This window comes from Ochotona curzoniae, unplaced genomic scaffold (assembly GCF_017591425.1).
Source record: "Ochotona curzoniae isolate NIBS_2020 unplaced genomic scaffold, NIBS_Ocur_1.0 contig_605, whole genome shotgun sequence".
Lineage (NCBI taxonomy): Eukaryota > Metazoa > Chordata > Mammalia > Lagomorpha > Ochotonidae > Ochotona > Ochotona curzoniae.
This window is the reverse complement of record NW_024466491.1, coordinates 2,366,964-2,384,857: the sequence shown is the minus strand read 5'-3', so window position 1 is coordinate 2,384,857 and position 17,894 is coordinate 2,366,964. Positions and strand designations below refer to the sequence as shown.

The 17,894-nt window shown below is 66.7% G+C and overlaps 1 protein-coding gene across 10 annotated transcripts; it reads right to left on the bottom strand.

Annotated features, from left to right (window-relative positions):
- Nucleotides 1-258: 258 nt before the first annotated feature.
- TCF3 (transcription factor 3) lies at nucleotides 259-14,242 on the bottom strand. Of its 10 annotated transcripts, none has more exons than XM_040990556.1 (17): nucleotides 13,116-14,242; nucleotides 11,106-11,178; nucleotides 7,183-7,253; nucleotides 7,020-7,098; nucleotides 6,249-6,316; nucleotides 6,006-6,138; nucleotides 5,505-5,554; nucleotides 4,721-4,823; nucleotides 4,506-4,651; nucleotides 4,289-4,427; nucleotides 4,068-4,126; nucleotides 3,901-3,976; nucleotides 3,613-3,686; nucleotides 3,208-3,523; nucleotides 2,133-2,265; nucleotides 1,796-2,034; nucleotides 259-573 (listed from the first exon to the last, which is right to left on the bottom strand). In XM_040990556.1, exons 1-17 carry the CDS (start codon nucleotides 13,185-13,187, stop codon nucleotides 428-430), a joined length of 1,977 nt encoding a protein of 658 aa, XP_040846490.1. In that variant the 5' UTR covers nucleotides 13,188-14,242; the 3' UTR covers nucleotides 259-427. The 10 variants fall into 10 exon arrangements, with proteins under 10 accessions (XP_040846490.1, XP_040846491.1, XP_040846494.1 ...); XM_040990557.1 differs by having other exon boundaries at nucleotides 3,208-3,520; XM_040990560.1 differs by lacking the exon at nucleotides 1,796-2,034 and adding an exon at nucleotides 686-912 and having other exon boundaries at nucleotides 3,208-3,520.
- Between the last annotated feature and the right edge of the window lie 3,652 nt (nucleotides 14,243-17,894).

Sequence of the window (17,894 nt, the reverse complement as noted above, 5' to 3'; positions counted from 1 at the left end):
CCAGCCCCCATCGCCCTGGTGGTGACCAGGGAGCCGAGCTGAGCTCCTGCTGAGCCATGGGCACCTGCAACCTGGCAGACACCCCATACGCATGATCATAGGACCCCCAAACCTGGGCTAGGGCCAGCAGTGGAAAGCAAGACACGGACACAGCTTTTATACAAAATCGCTTTGTTGCTTGGAAACGGACCGACAGAAGCGAGATGGCGACGGAGGCCACCTCCTTGCAAGGTCCCTTCTACATTAAAAAAAAAAAAATCATAACTAAGTTTCTTTATTTTCCTTAAAAAAAAAAAAAAACTATGATAGGCACAGGCGCTGGCGGCCCCGCGGCACGGCCTCTCCGCGGCGCCGTAAGGCATCTTGTTCGCGGCTGCAGCTCCGGGCGTGGGGGGCCGGGCCGCGGCACCCCGACCCGCTCGGTCCTTCACAGGTGCCCGGCGGGATGGTGGGCCTCGCTCAGGCCCGGATGGGCGGCCGGGTGCACCATGGCGGCGGCGTCTGCGACCACGGCGGACACCTTCTCCTCCTCTCGCCGCTTCAGGCACGCTGCTTTGGGGTTCAGGTTCCGCTCTGGGGAGGGGGGGGAGAGCACTGTGGGGGGCGGGCTCCCTCGGGGTGCGGGAAGGGGGCCTGCGCCTGCAGAGGCGGCCTAGGGGGCCGCCGGGCCGGGGCCGGGGCCTACCTCGCACCTGCTGCTCCAGGCCCAGGATGACCTGCACGGCCTGCTGCAGGATCAGCAGTTTGGTCTGCGCCTTGTCCGACTTGAGGTGCAGCTGGCACATGCGCCCCAGCTCCCGGAAGGCCTCGTTAATGTCGCGCACACGCACCCGTTCCCGCGCGTTATTAGCCATGCGCCTCTCCCGGTCCCTCAGGTCTTTCTCTTCCAGGGACAGCACCTCGTCCGCACTGCTGGGTCACAGCGCAGGCCTCAGTTAGTCGGGGGGACGACGTGGGCGTGCCGGACACCCGCGGCCGTGCGCGTGCGTGAAGGGTGCATGCCCTTAGAAGAGGCCGTGACCATGGGGGACACGGGGCACGGGAGCTGGTGGTCGCTGGCCAGCGCGGGACCGGGGCTGGGGAGCCTCACTGCTCTCACACCCCACCCCACCCCGACGACCTTCCGGCTCAGAGCAGGGGCGCTGCGGGAGAGGCGCTGTTGGGTCCTGGCCACCTGGGGGGCGGCACCTGCCCTGGGCCATCCAAGACCCTTCTGGCTGGGGCGGCGGCTCTCGGGGCTCCCAGCGGGAAGGACCCCTCCAAGGCCTGCACCTACCCTGCGCCCCTCACCCCTGCCTGCCTCATTTTCTGTCCCCCCCCCCAGGCCTGAGCGGCCAGAGCCTGGGCCAAGCGCGCAGACCAAACTGGCATGGGACCCGATGCCCCAAGTCGCCAGGGCGCCAGCGGGGGCAGCCCTGGCCTGAGCCGATCCTGGTGCGTGGACAGCAAGTGCGAGGTGGGGCGGGCCGCCGGTGGGGAGCAGAGGCGAGGAGGTTGGGCGCGGGGGCAAGGAAGCAGAGCAGAGGAGGCAGCGGCGAGCAGGCCCAGTCCCTCCCATGCCAGGAGCCCGGGGGACAGCGGAGGGGCGACCCGGCTGCAGCCCAGCAGCCACAGGGCGGCAGGAGGAGGATTAACAGGCCACACGGGACAGCGGAGACAGGGAGGTTAGAGAAGCGACTGCCAGCAGGGAGGGGAGCCGAGGCCCCTCTGGGATGGGGCCCCCAAGCCTGCGGGGAGCGCCCAGAGGGGCGCGAGCGGAGCGGCGCTGCGGGCTGCGGGCCGGCGCCCCACTGACCTCGCACCTGCTGCTCCAGGTCCAGGATGACGGCCACGGCCTGGTGCAGGATCAGCAGTTTGGTCTGGGGCTTCTCGCTGCTCAGGTGCAGCTGGCACATGCGCCCCAGCTCCTTAAAAGCCTCATTGATGTCGCGCACGCGGAGACGCTCCCGCGCGTTATTGGCCACGCGGCGCTCCTTCTCCCGCTCGGCCTTCTGCTCTGGGGGCAGAAGGTCGTCGTCCTCCTCCTCGCCTGGGCTACGGGGAGGGCCGGGGCCGGAGGGAGGCGGTGAGGCGGGCACGGGGCGCGCGGGGGGGCGCGCAGGGTGGGCGGCGGGCAGGGGCGGGGCTGGCACCTGCTGCGGGCGCGCGCCTGCAGCTCCTTGCGCTCCTCCTCCGAGTGGCCGGCCACCGACGCGTTCTCCTCGTCCTCTTCGGCCTCCCGCTTGATCTCGCCGCCGCCCGCCACGCCGCCCACTCGCCCGTGTCCTGCAAGGGCCCCCACACCGGTGGTCGCTCCAGGGACACTCCCGGGGAAGCCTGGCACAGAGCACACCCCGGGGCCGCCTGGGCAGCCATCCCCCAGGCCGCTGCGTCCACTGGGAACTGAACCAGAGGCTGCTAGCTCTGTCCCTCTCTGTCCCTCCCCTCCCTCTCACTCTTTCAAATACATAAATATGCAATCTTTTTAAGACAGCGAGACGGATGTGGGAAATGGGGGAGCCCCCTGAGGAAGCGCCCTGGGAGCATGGCCGCAGTCCCCAGCTCCAGGCTCTGGACACTGGGGTGTCACAGCAAAGCCGTTTCTCCTCAGAAAAAACAAAGGGAACCGGGAAGGCCGCAGCCCTCACGACCAGGGATCCCAGGGAGCCAGCAGGGGGCGCCCGCGACCCAGGAACCCGCCTGTAGGCTCCTGGGGGGACCTTCCACACCCCCAGTTCCTGACAGCACCCTGTGCGTGTGCCTCTCCACCAGGCCGGCGGCTCCTGCAGGATCCTGGGGTGACTGTCCACACCCCAATTCCTGACAGCACCCTGTGCGTGTGCCTCTCCACCAGGCCGGCGGCTCCTGCAGGATCCTGGGGTGACCGTCCACACCCCAATTCCTGACAGCACCCTGTGCGTGTGCCTCTCCACCAGGCCGGCGGCTCCTGCAGGATCCTGGGGTGACCGTCCACACCCCCAATTCCTACAGCAGGCCGTGGGAGTGCTGGGACAAGCTCTCCCTGCTTGGGGCACACGGGCAGGAGGCACAAGGCTCAGGTCAGGGCAGCCAGCGCACACAGTAAGAGGCCAGCACCTCACAGACAGGGAGACAGGGCTCCCCGGGAGGCTGGTGGCCTGGGCATCAGCCACGTGGCCATCCCGTATGACGGGGCTCAGAGGGATCCTCCCCACAGTGCCCAGCCTGGCCCCGCAATCATTGACTCACCACTGTAGGTGTCGGGGAGCGCGCTGGGCTGGCTGGGCAGGGACGCGTGCCCGTGCAGGAGGCTGGCACTGCCCGCGAGGCCGTCCTCAGAGTGGCCGCCTCCCACCTGACGGACAGTGGGCACATCAGGGTGGCACAGAGCCCCACCACTCCTCATCCCACTCCCCAACCCGTGACCCATGCTCACCAGGCCCGCGAAGCCAGGGGCCAGCGCTCCGTGGCTGGGCATCAGCCCGTGCCCATCGCTGGCCGTGCCCACGGCATGGCTGCGCAGCACATGAATGGCCTCGTCCAAGTGGTCTTCCACCTTGTTCTGCTGCGGGGGCGGGGGCAGTAGTAGTGAGGTGCTCGCACAGGCGGGCCCACACCCCTCCCACAGCTGCGTGGGGTGGGCATGCAGCTCACCAGGCCATGCAGGCCCCCATCGTAGGTGGGAGATAAGGCACCAGCGGTTCCTGCTGCAGGCCACTGCGGCGTCCCTGCGTGGCGAGGAGGGAGAGTGGGACCAAGTGAGGAAGTGGACTTTCCAGAACCCTGGGATCCTCACCAGGGTGGGGGCCGTGCAGCTGCCACGACGTGGGCATGCGCCCCGTACAAGTCCCGGGCCCCCAGCCTTGGGTTACACGGCGACTGGGCCGGGGTGCCTCATCGAGAGGACCCCCCCCAGCACGGCCTAGGGTACAGTGCACAGACCTGCCAGGCCCTGCGGCGAGCCCACAGGCGGGGAGGGGCTGGAGAAGTTACTGTTCCCATGGTCCGGGGAGTAGATCTGTGAAGGACGGGCAGGGGGCAGACGGCAGGTCAGGACTGGCCGCACAGGACCCAGTCATGGCCCGACCCGGCCCAGTCCCTGGCCTCACCGATGCCAGCGCCTTCCCGAGGGCATCCCCGGAGCTGCTGGCCGTGGTCCCTCGGGAGCCTGCAAGGAGGAGGCCCCAGCTGAGGTTGGACACCCTTGGCCGGGCCCAGGGTCAGACCTGAGCCAGGTCCCCTCTCGGAGCCTCAGTTTCCCAGCTGTGCAAGGCCAGGGGCGCCACCACCCTGGAGCCCAGCGAGATGCCCCTGGCAGGGGTGGCTGTACCCATGAGGCTGTCGGCCGTGCTGACCGGGGGCGTGTGACTGGCAACGCTGCCGTAGGTGGCTGGGGGTGCCCCGGGGAAGGTGGGTGCTGCTGGGAGCGGGATCCCGCCGTCTACCTCAGCTCCGTGCAGCTGGTAACCCTGGAGGGGGGATGGACAAGTTCAGATGGGAGCTATCCCTAGCACCCCTCCCCCAGTCCCCGGCCTGACCTGGCCTACCATGCGCTCCTGCTGCTGCAGGCCACCAAAGGTGCCACCACTACCCGCCGGGAGGGGCAGGGGGGACGAGGCCCCGCCCAGCATGGGCCCGAAGCCCGCTGGGGCTGAGGGGCTCCAGAGCTCAGAGGAGGGGTGCAGGCTGCTGTCTGCAGGGAGAACAGGGTGAGGCATGGGCAGCCAAGGACTCCCAGCACCACCCTGCCCTGCCCATGTACCTGCCACGAAGAAGGGGGCAGGGTAGGCGCTGCTGGGGGTCTTGGCAGCTGGATAGGCGGAGGCATCCCTGCCATAGTCATCACCAGAGCTGGGGGGGTACACCTGGGGGAGGGGAAGGCATGCTCAGGGCAGCCCCCACCCTCCAGCCCAAGCTTTAGCACTCTGAAGACATCCCCTGCAAGGGGTGCATGGCTCCTCTACCAAAACCCTGGGCAGCCCTGCCTGCATTCCCTCATGGGCCAGGGGCTCTTCCTACCCAGCCTGGCCCTGCCTGTTCCCCCAGGGGGACCTCAGGCCCTGCCTGTTCCCCCAGGGGGACCTCGGGCCCTGCCCTGCCCAGCCTAACCTAGCCTTGCCCTGCTCATGGAGACCCTAGGTTTCAGGGCCAGCAAGCCAAAGAAGTTGCTGGCCCAGAGGAGGGGTTCCAAGACCAGCAACCCCTCAGCGCCCAGGTCGGGGCAGATGAAGCCCCACACAGCACCGTGGTGGGTGGACCTGACTGGGGGAATCTCAATAGCTGGTCTCTCCAAAACCCAGGCCATCTTATCCTGATGGAGGCTTCTGTGTCTTGACCCAACCTCCCAGCTCCATGTGACAGGAGTAGGGGAGACTGGGGTGTGGGAGGGAGACCCTGCCAGTGAGAGTAGGATGGGTTGGGGTGCAAGCCCTCCCTGGCGGATACCCCTGTGGGCCCCAGACCTCAACAGTACACACGGCCTGGCAACCCTCAAGTGCTAAAGCCCTCGCCCACAGCCTGGGGGGACCCAGATGTCCGCTACTCACGGAGGAGGGAAGACCAGGCGGAACCTTCCGGATTTTCTTGGGCTGTGGATCTGCAGAAGGAAGGTGAGTATGGCTAGGCAGCCCCGCTGGCCCCTGCATGGGGCCCAAGCCCTAGATCCACCAAAGGTCCAAGGGACAGGGACCCGGCACCCAAAGGGCAGACCCGATGTAGCTCATAGCACGACACAGGCAACCCATGGTGGACAGCTCACAGGCCCCTCTCTCACACACACACATCCTCATGTGGTAGACCCACAGTGGACAGTTCACAGGACACCTGGGCCCAAGCCACAGGGCTAGGTTGATCCGGCTCTGGCCCCTGCCCCCAGCTCCGTTCACACACATGCCCTGGGAGCCAGCAGGCCCCCGCCCACCCGTGTCAGAGACCCCACATGGAGCCCCTGGTTTCAGCCAGTCCCAATCCCGGCCTCTGTGGGCAGGGAGCCCGGATCGGACAGTTCTGAGTGCTGCCCGTGCACAGCCTTCCTGCCGGCCACTCACCCAGGCTGCCATCTGCGGCTCTCCGCCGGGGGTTGCTGGGGTAGGAGGCGTAGAACTGGGCGCCAGCCTTGACATCCGAGGGAGACAGTGGCCCGGGACTGCCAAGGGCCAGCTCACCGGACAGGAAGCTGGTCTGGGGGTGGGAGATGGGCAGTGGGGGACAGCTTGAGCGGCAGGCAGAGGGACAGGCCATGACTCCAGGCCCACAGGGGCAGGCACGAGACAGACTCCAGGGTGCCTCACCTGAGCCAGGCTGCCGACAGTCACGTCTCTCCCGAAAGACGGGTAGGCACCCCGCTCGCCACCCTTGCCTGCTGGACAAAGGGGTCACCATGACAGGCACAGAGCACCAGCCACGCGATGAGAGTTGGGGCCCCCTGGCTCCACTCGGAGCCTGAGCTAGGAGCTGACGGGAGCCGTGTGGCCTGGCGAACCCTCCACTTCCCTATTTCCTCAATTCCACCAGAACAACTTGAGCCAGGCCCAGGAAGCGCACGTCGGTACTGCCTGCACTCGGTTCATCTCCACATTGTGGTGACCCTGAAGGAGGTGGCCGGAGGCACAGCCCGGCCAGCTCCACCCCGGGGCACAACTGGGCACCAGCCACTGCCGAGCAGGCCTGGCCACACCTGCGTGGGAACTGGCCATTCAGCCTTGCTACTCTGGGCAGGAAGTGCTAGGCAAGGGGGGCAGAGTGAGAAGGTGCAGCCAGAAGATACCCCTCTGCAGGTGCAGGGCCTCACCCCAACCCCCTGTGTGGGTGACCCTGTCAGCCAGCCACATGGGGGGACATGTTGACACCCCCCAGCAAGTGCTGGGACCCCAGTACACAACCCCGCCCCACACCAAGGTCGAGGTCACCCAGCCACAGACCCCAGCCTCTCAAGGCTACCCTCAACTACTGGGACCCACCACGGCCACTTCCTGCCCAGCCTCAGTGGGCTCGCCCATCATGTAGATGTGTGGACAGCAGGGCCTGGCGGGGACACTGAGTCATGGGGGGACCTCACTCACCGCCCAGCGTGGGTCCCAGGAATGTGGACGAAGAGAGGCCGCCGGGGGAGTCAGCGAAGTGGGCGCCCTCGCTGTAGGTCTGGAGAGACAGTGGAGGGTGAGGGGGCTGGCAGCTGACCACCCCGTGTCCTGGGACATCCCCAGCCCCGGGGCCCCGCCTCACCCGGCCAGGGTCGAAAGAGGAGCTCTGCTCGCCGGCGACCCAGGAGCCTGAGCTGGGCCGCTCCTCGAGACCTGCAGGGCAGGGGATGGGACCAGGTCACGCTCGGCGCGCCAGCAAAGGGGCTGCCGGCTCGGACGGAGCATGTCCTGGCTGCAGCAGGGTCCCCGCCCTCCACAGGCAGCCTGCAGAGAGGCCCCCTGGGCTGAGGCCAGCCGCCTGGGCTGCCCAAGTGGGGGTTCCTGGGCAGCCAAGGACCTTGTCCTGCGGGCGGAGGCAGGGTGGGGCCTTATCTCGAGCAACAGACTCCTCTGCCCCTCCAACCTCGCCCAGACCAGGCAGGGCTGGGGGCCTCCCCACCCCCAAGTTTCCCCCTGCTGAAAGGACTCCCACTCAGACCCTACCACGTAGGCCAAGGGTGACCACATCCACCTGCCACCAGCCACGGCAGGGGGGTGACCCTGACCACCTCTGACCCCAGTCTGCCCCTCCCTGTCTGGCTGGGTCCTTCTAGTTCTTTGCTTCTGTGTTAACCATGTCCCCCAGAAAACTAGTGTTTAATTAGCACCAAATGTACATAAGTGCATATCAATCCTACCAACCTCATGAATATTCACCATGCCCCATCTTGCTTTTCTGCAGCAAAACTTTCTTGTGTGGTTGCTGTGTGGGGCTGGGGTGGGCAGGGGAGAACTCCTGCAACTGGCCAGCACCCTCACTGGGCTTGGGGTGTCTGCACCCCAAGAACTGGGCTCTATACCTCCTGAGTTCCATGTCTGCTGCAGGTGCCCTGGGGAGTGGCCAGGACCCTCTAGGACAGGCAGGGACCCCCCACCCCAGGTCCCTGCCAGGCTCCCTCCGCGCCTACCCCCTGTGAATTCAGCCTGCCTGCCCACGACCTGGTGACACACAGGCCTCCCCTGGCATCCCCAGGTAGGCCCGGGTTCACAAGTATCCCTCCCCGCACTACTAACAGTTACTAAAACCCCAGTTAATTATGCATGTTGACCCACTCCCGAATCCTCAGATGCCCAACTCTAATGAAAGTTCCCTGAGAGACACTGCTGACGGATGAGCTGCCAAGCTTTATAAACACGGGGCGCTGCAGAGGGCACTGGGGGTGCCGCCTCCTCGAGGCCACTCCACTAGGGTCTAACAGGAGTGTGGTATGCCCCAAGGCTTCCCCCGAGCCCTGAGCCCCATCAGACTGCAGTCACTCACTGCCTGTTTGCAAATAAAGCTTTATTGGCACACAGCCACACTCACGCACCTAGTGTAAGCAGGGACACTGCCAGGCTAGCCTGTACCAGGACAGACCCCATGCCAACAGGCTCCAGTCACAGCCACGCTACAGCTGTTTTGGGTAACAGCTTGCTTCTTCCACCCTCTCCCGTGGCTCTGTGGCCCCAGCTCCCCCACCCTCTCCCGTGGCTCTGTGGCCCCAGTTCCTCCCTGCACCCCGTGCCATGGCTCCACGACCCCCAGCTGATTCTCCACCTCCTGTGGCTCTACTGACCCAGTTCCTCATCCCGTAGCTTCATGGACCCAGTCCCCCCTCTACCCGCTCCTGGGGCTGTTCCTCCACCTCCTCCAATCGCTCCAGGGCCCCCAGCTCCCCTTCCACCTCCTCCCACAGCTCTGTGGACACCAGATACAGACAAGTTTACTCCCCTGACCTCTCCACCACACGCAACAAGCAGGTGAACCTGGTTCCATGCTGGCATGTCCAGATCCCTTCCCCAGGGCTGCCTTGCCTGCCCTTTGCAACTTACCAGGCACAGGATTAGGTGCCCATGCAGCCACACATGGCTGTCCCCAGGTAAGAAGGCATGGGGTCTCCAGTGACCTGGACAGTTTGAGCCAGCAGGCAGTGGCAGCGCCACAAGCTCAGGTGGCTCTCCCAGGCCTTAGCAGCCACACCATAACCTCAGCACCTGCCTGTCCTCCTGACAGGCAGAGGTGCACATCCGCTGGTCACTCCCCACACGCCATGAGGGTGGCAGGGACCCGAGAACTCCCAGCACCCACACTGCCTCTGGGGCCCACGGGTGCAGGAGCTGGAATTCAGGGAGCCCCAGGGTAGGTGCTGCCACATGCTCTGCCAGGTTGCCCCACAAGACCTGCTCTGCCAGGGCGCCCTGAGCGGCGGGGACACAGTGACTCGAGCAGTGGCCTGACTTCAGCTCTCAACAAAGTTCCCCATTCCAGCACAGCCTGCCTAGGCACCACCTGAGCTGGGCCCGGACGTAAACCAGCCCAGCACCAGCCACTGGGGCCCGGGAGTCGGGTGGCCACTGAGGGGACTGGCTCCGACATAAGGAGCTGGTGTTTGGCACAGCTGTTAAACAGGCCCTCCTTGTCCAAGGGCCTGGGTTCAATTCCCAGCCCCACTCCTGACCCAGCCCTGGGAGGGCAGCAGGCAGGGCTCCCTAGGCTTGAGTCCCTGCATCCACAGGGAAGATCCCTTCTCTGTGCCTCCCGCGTCAGTGAAGAACTGCAGAAGACGGACGGCCAGGATGGGGGACCAGAGCCTGAGGGCCGAGGCCTCCTGTGACAGGCTGCCCCGCCCACATCCCGGGGGAGGCTAGCCGCCTGCCCTGACAGGCATCACAAGCAAGGGCGAGCAAGGGCAGCTGAGCCCAGGGGCCCTGGACTCAGCTCTGCCTGAGGCGCATGAGGGGCGTTCCCACAGGCGGGTTGGGATTGGGGCAGGGCGGGCACACAATGCCCGCAGTTCACATGGGATCCTCCCCCTGCCCCAGCCTCAGCGTCTACACCCAGCACCCGGGGCACCAGTGGGGACACACACAGCCTGGAGCAGCCCACCCTGCCCCAGGGGCACAATCCACACAGCTGAAAGCACAGGTCTACACGGGCGGACCAGAGCACAGGGCTGGGAAGGGCAGAACCCGCAGCCCCATGCCACTTGGGGCAGTCAGTGCTGCCACAACCACTCTTGCCCACAGATGCCAAGAAATGTGGTGGGGTAACTGTGCGGACCCAGCTCAGAATGTGGAGACCTCGGAACGGTCCTGGAATACGTGCAGGTCTAAGTTGTATCCGGTGCCGCTTCCACCTGCAACAGCACCCACATATGGGCGCCAGTTCAAGTCCCGGCTGCTCCACTTCCCAACCGGCTAACGTTCCTGGGAGACAGCAGAGGACGGCCCTAGTGCTGGGGCCCCTGCACCCACAAGGGGAGACCTGGATGGAGCTCCCAGTTCCTGGCTTGGGCCCGGGTCCAGCCCCGGCTGTCACAGACACGTGAGGATTGAACCAGTGGTTGGAAGTTGTCAGCCACACGCATACAAAGCAACAGGCAGGCCCATGTAGATGACAGACCGATGCCTGCCAGGGGACACAGAGCTCACGTGTGGCCAGTGGCCCCCAACTATGGCATGCACACTACCTCCTGTGGCCTTCTCCTTGCCCCACAGGGTCACGGTGGCCTGGGTTCTGCATGCCACCTCCTCCAGGAAGCCCCAGGGCCTGACCCCCCATGAGGCCGGGAAGCACCAAGCTCTCGGTTCCCGGGCCTGTTTCCGGGGGGCCATGGGGATTTCCATGCCCTGGGAACGGCCACTTCCTCAGGCCGAGGGGAAGGCCAGCATGGGACAGCAGGGCGGTCTCCGGGGGTGGGGCTGTGTCCGCCAACACCGCCCTCACCCATTCCTAGGTCCAAACATGAGCCTGGCACAGCCACCACGCTGAGGCCTCAGGTCTGAGGAGGTCGCGTGCTCCACAGAGACCCCCACACACACCCTGACCTTAGCCACGCTCCACAAAATAAGCTGCACCCAGGGGCCCAGGCCAGGAGGGACACCATCTGGTCGCTGCCTCCACACCCCCAGACCCCAGTGCCTGGCCTTCCACACCCACCCAAGCCAGCTCAGCATACAGCGCGCCACGCACAAGCCATGGCCTACCTGCACCCGCAAACTGTGCGCCAGCCAGGGAGGTGGCCCGGCCCTTGCCGCCAGCCACGGGCAGCGGGAACATCTGTAGGGAGGGCAAGAGAGTGGGATGCTGAGGGGGGCAGGCAGCAGGAATGGAGCCTACGGAGCTCGGGAGCACTGTGGGCCCTTGCCCAGCCCCACCATGGCTCTGTGGGGCGGTGGCAGCCCCCTCAAGGCCTGCTGGCACCATCTCCTTTCCCTGCCTAGGACACGCACACACTCAGCTTGAGAACCAGGCCCATGCATGGGACAGCAGTGTCACAGCCTGCCCGGCCCCAGGGGAGGACGGAGGGCAACAGCAAGCCGGCTGGGGCACCCTCACCCCAACAATGACAAGGCCAGCTGTGATGGGCTGTGCCCCTAGCCCGCAACCCCCACGACCCCCCTCTAAGGGAGGTGGCAGGGGTTATCTCATGGACCACCCCTCTCATCCAAAGGCCAAACGTGAAGATGCCTGCTCGCCACTTGGGGTGGGAGCTGGACCAGGGGGCCCCAGGCAGGCCGGATCCCCGCAGGCCACCGAGGGCCAAGCTGACGTGGCTCCTGGGGGTGGCGGGGCGCTGGGCCGTGTCCTGCGGGTGTAGGGGCCTCGTGATCGGCCACAAGCTCCGTCCCTCCTCTCGGGGACGGGCCCCAGGCCCCCGCACGTGGGCAGCTGTGACACCCAGGGGCCCGGCCCTCAATCCTGGGGTGGGGAGGGGAGCCCAGGCCCACAAAGGCCCTCCCACAAGGGGCAGAGCCACAGCAGCAGGGGCAAGGGGCCCCTCCCAGTCTCTGGGTCCCCCTCCAACACAGCTGTAACCCTAAGCAGGGCAGGGGGACATTGGAGGGAGGCAGGCAGAAAGCTCAAGCCTAAGGGGTCACGAAGACTGAACCTAGATGCTCCCCCCCCCCCCCGGGGCCCCCAAAGCCGCTCGTTCCGGCCCAGTAGCCCATGACCTGTCAGTTTAACAAAAACCACCCAACTGCACCCCTGGCTACTCAGCCGGGGAGGCAAAAATAAAACGCGGCTTAAAATACCCGCACGGCCGCGGCCTTCCGGAGGGCTGCCGACCCGTTTCGGTTTGGGGACCTTGTTTGTGACAGGCCTGGGGCTGTTGAAAGTGTCCTCCTGGTCCTGGGGTGGCAGTGGGGGGCCCGCCAGGGCTCCTAGGGGATGCCTGGTCCACAGAGGCAGGGAACCCTGCCCGGGCCAGCAGGGCCAGCTGGGTGCTAGACACTCCGTGCACCAGTCACAGAGCAAGCGACTGACCGACGGTGCCCAGTGCACAGCTCCCAAGGCCAAGGCTGGTGTCAGCTTGCCCAGCCCCACATTCACGGGGAAGCAGGAGGCCCTAGACCTCCGGCACCCACCGTGTTGTTGGAAGGAAACCCCATGCCAGGGCAGGCATTACAGGGTGACGTGGAAAGCCTGCATCCCATAGGGGTACTGGTTCGCATACGGGCTGCTCCACTTCCCATCCTGCTTGCGGCCTGGGAAAGCAGCAGAGGATGGCTCAAGTGCTGGGGTCCCCACCCCCATGGTGGCGACCCAGATGGAACCCCTGGCTTTCCCGGGCCCAGCCCTGGCTGCCACGGCCATTTGGTGGCGCACACCAGCAGACAGAAGACCCATCCAACCATCCAGCTCTGCCTTTCCAACAGACAAACCCCAACATTAATACAACACACTGCCAGGGGGGTGTCAGCAGGACCACCGGGGGTACCCCAGCTCCAGGGTCCCATCCCTCCTGCCAGGGGGGTGTCAGCCTGCCCACCGGGGGTACCCCAGCTCCAGGGTCCCATCCTTTCTGCCAGGGGGGTGTCAGCCTGCCCACCGGGGGTACCCCAGCTCCAGGGTCCCATCCTTTCTGCCAGGGGGGTGTCAGCCTGCCCACCGGGGGTACCCCAGCTCCAGGGTCCCATCCCTCCTGCCAGGGGGGTGTCAGCCTGCCCACCGGGGGTACCCCAACTCCAGGACAAGCAGAGGTGCCCACTCACCGCACTGAAGTCCAGCAGGTCGCTTAGTTCCTTGTCCGAGCCCACAGGCGCCATCCCCTGTGGTTGGTTCATTCTCCAGCAGCTGCAGCAGGCTCAGGGGCCAGGGCGCGGTCCTGTGGGGTTCCCAGCTGGGAGGACGCAGGGAAAGCCGTTGCCATACGGAGACAAGGAAAGAAGACAGGACTGAGACAGGGCCCCAGGGGCAGCCCCACAGACCCCTTCTGAGAGGCCCACTGGGGGATCTCAACCCCCTCCCACCTCCAGGCTTCCCAGGCTCTACCCCCAGGACGGGGTGGGACCCCCCACTCCCAATAGCTGTCAAAGTGCCTTTAAGGCACGGTTCACCCCAAAATCCAGCGAAGAGGAGAGCAGGAGCCAGAAAGAGGCCCCTCCCAGCCGCAGGCCTTGGTGGGGGAGGGGGCCAGGCGCTGCACGCCCCTCCCCCTCAAGAACCATCCCCTATTCAGAAAGCAGGCCAAGTACCGGGCCAGGACTTCCACAGCAACTTAGCAAGTGGCCCCTTCCCCCACCCGCAGCGGGGGCCATCCTCAGCCCAGGGATTCCCCGCCTGGTCCCTGGGGTTCCATCCAAGGGGGGATCCACCTGCTGGCCCACCCGGGGCCGGAAGCCGCCAAGCCCCCCCCCTCCATCCAGCTGCGACGGCTGTGGGGGACCCTCAGAGTCAGGGAGACCCCTACGCTCAGGGCCCCCGAGAAAACACCTCTCCCCCCTCTCCACCCAGCACCCCGTCTTTGTTTGCCAAACTGCAGCCCCGGCGCGCCCCCCTGCGCGCCCAGGCTCCCGAGTAGGAGGGGGGCGCGCGCCAAACCGCCAGCTTTCGGAGTCGCCCGAAACCGCACTTGTGTGTGTGTGTGTGTGTGTGTGTGTGCATGCATGTGTATGTGTGTGTGGCGGCCGAAACCGACTCCCCAGGGCCCACCGAGCAGCGGGGGAGGCTGGGGACCGGCAAGGTGGGGGGAGGGAGGTGCCGAGACGCCCCCTCCTAGCGGAGAGGGTCGGGGGGCGCCACCCCCAGCCGGTGCAGGCGGCGCGGCCCAGAGCTCTTTGAAGCCAGGGAGCTCGGCCGCCACCGCGCATTAACGCGCAGCAGATGTTCCGGCTCCCCCCCTTACACACACCCCACCCCCCAAAAACCCCAGCCCCCCGACCCCCGACTCTGGTTCCCCTGCACCGGGCGGGCGGCCTCGCGCCCAACTCCTTCCCCCACAAACAAAAGGACGCCGCCACCCCGTCCCCGTCGGGCGGCTCGGAGGGGCCCCCCTTCTCCAAACTCCAGCTCCTTTTGAGCAACGAGGGAGGGGGCGGCCGAGGCTGGCTCCCCCCAGGCCGCCCCGGGTCCCAGCCGGGCTTGTTGGGGTGCGCAGGGGGGGCCTCGGTCGGGCGCACCCGCAGCCAGGCCTCACTCAGCCTGGGGCGCCACAAAACTTTTCTCCAAGTGCCGGGGCGCCCCCCCCTCCACCTCTCCACGTCGCCGCCCCGCTCCACGCGGAAAGTTAAAGAGAACAATGACCCGGGTTCTCCGTCCTCCTCACCCCACACACGCACGCACACACACACACACGCGCACACGCACCCCAAGTCCCGAGAGCGCACCCCGAAAGTGAAGCTCGCCCCCCCTCCACACACACACACACACACACACACCGCACCGGCACCCCGCTCCCTGCGCTCCCGGGCGCGCGCGCCTTTACCTGCGGGGCGCGGCCGGGCTGGCGGCGGCATGAACGCGGGGCCTCCCCCGCGGACCCCGCCAGTCAGCCACCCCCCGGACAAAGGGGCGCCTCTCACGGGGAGGCCCCCCGCCTCAGCGGCGGCGCCACCGGCACGAGGGTGGCCCGTGCGCGCGCGGGGAGGCACGGCCGCCCTGCCGCTGGAGCGCGCGGCCCGGGAGGCCCGGGAAGGGCCGGGGCGGCGGCGGCGGCGTGTGCGCCCAGCGCCCGCCCAGCCCGTTCCCCGCCGCGTCGGCTCCGGCTCGCCCGAGGCCCGCTACGCCCGCGGCCGCCGCCGCTGCCTCATCTTCCTGCGGCGGGAGACATGTTCCGCCCCCCCCCCGCCCCGCGCGCCCAGGCCACGCCCCACGCGCGCAGGCCACGCCCCCTCCGCGGCGCCGCGGCCACGCCCCGACACGCCCGCGGGCCGCGTCGCAGATCCCTCCGCCGCGCGCACCCCCCATTCCCGCCGCTCCGCGCGCCCCTTCCCCACGCCGCCCCGCGACCTTCCCGCCCGCGCACAGGACGGACCCCCACCCCAGCAACCCCCCCACAAAATAAAAAAGGCTTGGCGGGGACCCCGAGTCCGCGGCGCCGCGAGGAGGGCTGACGGACTATCTGTCCTTCGCGGATGTGCACGCGGTGACACAACATCCCGTTCCCTTTGACGCCCTGGAGATTGAAAGATAAGGCGGCGTGGCGGTGACCAATGGGAAAGTGGAAAGCTAGGACTGGCAAGGCGGCGGGCCAATCGGCGGCAAGGTCCCGCCTCCTCCCAGGCAGAGGCGGGACTCTGCGAGGAGCGAGAGGCCGCGAGACGCGAGGGGGTGGGGTTTTGCAGTTCGATTGTTAGGTTTCGGTGGCCGCCCGCGAGGTTTGTGCCGCGAGGTTGGTTCTGCGTTCCCGGCTCTCTCCCTCAGCGCCCAGGGCTGCGAGCGGGCGTTTATCAAACCCATTGCCCGGACGGGGACGCTGAGGCCCGCGTGGGCTCGGCCTGCTCGAATCTCAGTCTAACGGCCTGTGAAATGCAAGCATAGAAAATGCAACGCGGGGTCTCCGGCGTTTTCGGGGTTCCCCGGAGCAGTAACAGAAGCAGGGACGCAGGTTCGGGTCCTGGCTGAGGCACCTTGCGTGTGTGCGCGTGAGAGACCCCGGTGGCGCTTGCTTCCCGCGAATGGAGAATCTGTCTTTCAGATCCAGTGCAAATAAAGCTTGAAAGCAAATAGTACCGAATGCACATGACGCAAGGGGTTCTCGGGGCCGCCTCCACCGGCGCACACCCTGCTCGCACCCCGGCTACGCATCGGAGGGGGGCTGAGTGACCACCAGGAGCCCAGGCCACGGACACACGCGTGGACACGTGTGAGCTGTGTGCACACACAGAGTCACAGATACACACGTGCCCACGTGCGCCCCTTGGGAGCAGGGACCCCCCTCCTGCTGCAAGGTGTGCATGAGTTACGGTCTTGGGATGAGGATTAAACTCCTCATGCCATCCCATCCCACAGAGACCTTGGACCTCTGGTGCCTGTCCCCCTTCAACGCCCCTGGGCCTCCCGCCGCCCCCGAGGGTAGTCCCAGCCCTGCCCACTCAGCCCCTGTCCACCTTGCGGCGAACCCTTCCCCCCTGCGCCCCAGATAGAGGCCAGCTGTCCTGGGGTGGCCCTCAGGTCAACGCTGGAGGCCCAGAGCCACCCAGGGCCCCACGGAGGGCCAGGAGACCTAGGCTAAGGCGGGCACACCCTGGGGCACTGGCCACAAGCCCCCATTGTGCTCCTGGAGGCCTCCCCGGGGCTGAGTCATCCTCAGGCCGCCCCACCCGCCCACCTGCCTTCAGCCTTTGTTCCCCCGCCACTCCCAAGTGCCCTGGCCTGGCACCTGGACCTTGGGCTAGTGGGAAAACCCAGAGGAGGGCCAAGGAAGCTTCCAGAAAACAGACACAGCCAGAGGACAGACCCCCCAAGGATGCAGGAAGGTTGGGTGGGTGGTGGCCAGGGGCTTTGGGGGCCTCCCTCTAGCTGACCTTGCCACCTGACCCCAAAGCGGGTATCTTTCACTCAACCCCCCACCCCCAGCTCCCAGGCCTGGCCAAGTTGAGACGGGGTCGTCCAGACGCCCACTGCAGGTCCAGCGCTGGCCCTAAGCTCCTGGCCTGGGTCTTACTCTGCCTTGGTCAGCCAGCTGGCTGCAGATCCCCTCAAGGCCAGAGACCCCAGAGAGGAGGACAGGCCGAGGTCAGGCAGGGAGGCCCCCAGGGGCCAGGGCTGGGACGCTGGGCAGGAGAGGGGGCTCCAGGGCATGCTGGGAGACAGGGTGACTCCCCGGGGTGGGGAGGGGAGGAGTCTCGTGTCAGGCGCCAGGAGGACTGGGAGGCAGGGGGCAGCCAGGGTAAATGCATGTATGCGCATCATCAACACAGCTCAAACCCACTCCTGTCCCCAGTCCCTGGGGCCACCTGCAGGGGCCAGCCCTTGTCCTTGGCCGGGTGCCCACAGCTCCTGCCCCCAACCCCCGGGGCCCAGGCCTGTCCTGCCACATTCCGGGCAGCCCTGGCTCAGGGGTGGGTGGGAGGGAAGGCACCTCCCCATCGCCCCCACACCGTGGGGCAGGCAGGGTACAGGGAACCCAGTCCAGACTCCAGCTGCCCCCCTGCCTGCCCATTGGCCGCCCTACCCCAGGAACAAGAGCCACTAACACAGACGGCAATGCTGAGGCTGGGGCGTGTGTGGCAAGGCTGGGCAGGGACTTGCCCACAAGGAGGCTGGGTTCCTGAGGAGACATGAAGGAAGGGCCTTGGGGGCCCCAAGAGCACCATGTCTCCAGGCTCAGGGCCTGACAGATGTGATGGACTCAAGCTGGACCCAGGGAGGCAATGAGGCTGGCCGTCTCAGGGCCATAGGGTGGGCAGTGGGCCCTGGCCCCTGCTCCAGGGAGAGCCCCGAGCCCAGTCCAGGCTCAGGATGGAGGAGAGCAGAGCTTGGGCGGGCTCTGGGCTCGGCCAACATCAGCCTTGGCCAGCATCGGCCCCATCTACCCTTCCTGGCCTGGG